General features: G+C 34.9%; 1 protein-coding gene across 1 annotated transcript; it reads right to left on the reverse strand.

The window, feature by feature from the left end:
- Positions 1-2511: 2511 nt before the first annotated feature.
- On the reverse strand, positions 2512-3039 carry LOC125867281 (B3 domain-containing protein At1g10455-like). Its single transcript, XM_049547717.1, has one exon. The coding sequence runs from the start codon at positions 3037-3039 to the stop codon at positions 2512-2514; it is 528 nt and encodes a 175-aa protein (XP_049403674.1).
- Positions 3040-3294: the final 255 nt, after the last annotated feature.

Raw genomic sequence — 3294 nt, forward strand, 5'->3', positions numbered from 1 at the left:
TCTTTTGCTGTTTTGCAAGCCATGATTCTGTAAAACACAGAATCTGCCACAGCATTCTGCATAAGCGACTTGGCTTTAGATTTCTTTGCCTTCTCTTCGTTGTTGGATTTGATTTGAGCCAAGGTAGGATTTGCTGGTAGAGCAGCAAGTGGTTTATCTTCCATCACAGTTTCCCAAAGTTCATAGGCTTCCAGAAAAGCTTGCATCTTCACAGACCAGATTTGGTAATTTTCACCGGTGAAAGTGAATGGTGGATTTAAAGGTAGGTTGTTGGATGCCATTTGTGTTGTAGGTTAAAACTCTTTGGTCCTGTAAGATCAACTAGAGGCTCTGATACCACTGTTAGAACAAAAATACTCAAGAAACTGATCTGTTAGAACAAAAATACTCAAGAAACTGATTTGAAGAATAAAAATTGAGTGAACTTATGAAATTCCAGCTATATATTAATTTGCATAAGATCTGAATTTATACAAGGAAAAACCTAACCATTTCCTATCTAGTAGCCACTAACAACCATAAAAGGGGCCACTAATAGCCATTAAAGGGGCCACTAACTTCAGAAAGTTGAGCAACTAAAGTTGACTAAGTCTAGCTTAAAAATAGGAAGCACTAAACTGAAATAAGTAAAAAACAGTAAAAATAATAAGCTGGAAAAAATGCCAATTTTCTAACAGTCACAATCTCCATAGAATCTGCTTGCTGCATTTATTGCAGTCACTAGCCCATAAAACAGCAAAATGGACACCGTCTCTTTGATGTTACTGTGCATATTTTGTTAGGTGAACTACAATGACAAATGTTAATGCAGACACTTGGTTACTAGGATTCAAGTACAGAACAAGTTTAGATTAGCAAAATAGAGATGTGAAGACGATCGATGATAACAACAAATTCATGTAAAAACGCAGAAAAGGTTCTATCAAACGAAATAAACAAACTGAGAAAGAATGTGCTTGGTGTAAGCTCTTTCAAGAACGATAGTACAAGATATTTTGGAAAAATTGTAATCAAAATAGCTCGAGTTATCACAAGACACTCAAAATTGTACAACCATCTCTAATTATCAGTTCTTTGTTCATTCTAATTCAATTCCTAGCTATTCAGGCATGACATTCAAGATTGTATAACTATGCATTGAGGCACACGATCTTCCTTAGGGAGCGAACATATGAATTGAATTGTATAACCACTCATCTCTTAGTTATCGAATAACATGAGATTGTGCCAGAAATCTTTTCTAAACTCTTACTCCAAATTTAGAAAATAATTTGAAAAAAAACTTTGATAATAAACTAGGATGCCAATATAGCCCAATTTCATCACCAACACCCAATCCGCGATCCTTGATCAATTTCACAATAGATAGAGAATAGTCATCATTACTCACAGTATCCATAGAATGAATACCATTTTCAAGAAAATCATGAATCTGCTTGCCGCATTTAGTGCAGTCACTGGCCCAGAAAACAACAAAATGGACACTATCTCTTTAATGTTGTTGTGCATATTTTGTTAGATGAACCATGGAGAACTACATTGATTAATGCTAATGCAGTCACTTGGTTATTAGAATTCAAGTACAATATAAATTCAGATCAACAAAATTGAGGTGTGAAGACGATCAATGATATCCGTAAATTCAAGTAAAAATGCAGAAAAGGTATGGACTAAGAAAGAATGTGCTTGGTTAAGACCTTTCAAGATCAAACAACTTGAGTTGTCACAAGAGTTAAGCTCTTGTTCCCTTATTTAAGGTATGGACTCTACTATTATGAATATTTATTTTGCTCTACTGACATTTCAAGAGTTGAAGTTGCCTTTCTTCTTCTATCCTTCTTTCGCTCTAGTTATTAGCTAGGATTTTCAGAAACAGTTGAGCAGCGAGCAACTTCGATTATGTAGAAAAATGGAAACGAAGACTTGAATGAATGTAACATTATTGTTGTGCTAATGCAAAAGCTTTCAATCAGATGATTGAAAGAGTTTAGACCCTACATGGTTACAAAATCAATTGTCTTAAGTTAATACATCTCTGTTCAATTTAGAAATCACATTCCTCAATTCAAACTTTGTACTCTTATTTTCTATAGATATCTTATTTACTGCACTCTATTGTATGAAATCCATCAACTTAAAGATTCAACTTTGATGATTAAGGGATAATCTTGTACCATTGAGTTTGTGCCAAAATGGGGTCCTTAATTAGGTCATGTTAGGTCCTTAATTTGGTCATGTTAGGTCCTTATTTCCAGGCATTTTCTATGAGTATATCAACTTATATCTCACATTAATCTCATTTCTAGGTTTGCAAAGAACATCAAAACTATCTAAACTATCACACGAACTTAAAAGAACACTGTAAAAAGGGAATTACACAGACTAAATTGGGATCAAGAATTCCAATTTCATAATTATGTCTTCAGCTATTACAATTATATGAAAGAGTAATATTAAACCAAAGACTATGATATTATGTTGTTTCTGGTCCTAAATTATTGGACCTTTCCACTAAGAGCCAACCTGAGAAAGCAATTTGAACACTAAACTGGCTGATCTAGGATCCCAATAAAGCCCAATTTCATCACCATCGCCCAATCCGCGATCGTTGAACAATTCGTTGCACCAAATAGAAAAATCATCACTGTACCCCTTCCTTATCCAAACCCTTCCACCTTCATACTTCTTAGGGACATTCCCCTCAGTTACATCCCACATGTCAACCCACACAGTGAAGCCATCCTCCAAACTTTTGGCCATGTCCAAAGTCCAGTATCGAAGGATATACTCAAACATCTCAAAAAATGGAATCATTAGCATTCCTACAACGATCTCATCATGGGTAATCTTTTTCTTGATCTGCCATGGGTTTTGCAGATCGATTCTCGGGGCAGGGTATAAGTCCCTTATCTCCACTAGTTCTCGAGTCACTACATGTGGAGTGTTGATAACTCTGCAAGCTTCTTCTTCAACTTTTGATGGAAAGAAACTGTGAAAAAATGTCTTCTTCAAGCTAAGCAAAGGCCTCTGTTCAAACATCGAAGAAACCAAGGAAGGATATACTTCTCAAGAAATAAAACACTGAAAAAAGGGAGAGGCAGGAACACCTTATAAAGACACAAATTATGTTTTCTATTCCAACTTTGAGCGGGAATCAGAGAAAATTATTTCTATTTTTAAATTTTAAACTTGTTTTAGAGAAGAGTTATAAATAGGATAAATGTGTCATTTTGGCATTTAAATTCGGGATAATGATTCCAAGATTGTTATCTTACGTAGTGTGGACAAAACTAA

This window comes from Solanum stenotomum, chromosome 6 (assembly GCF_019186545.1).
Source record: "Solanum stenotomum isolate F172 chromosome 6, ASM1918654v1, whole genome shotgun sequence".
Lineage (NCBI taxonomy): Eukaryota > Viridiplantae > Streptophyta > Magnoliopsida > Solanales > Solanaceae > Solanum > Solanum stenotomum.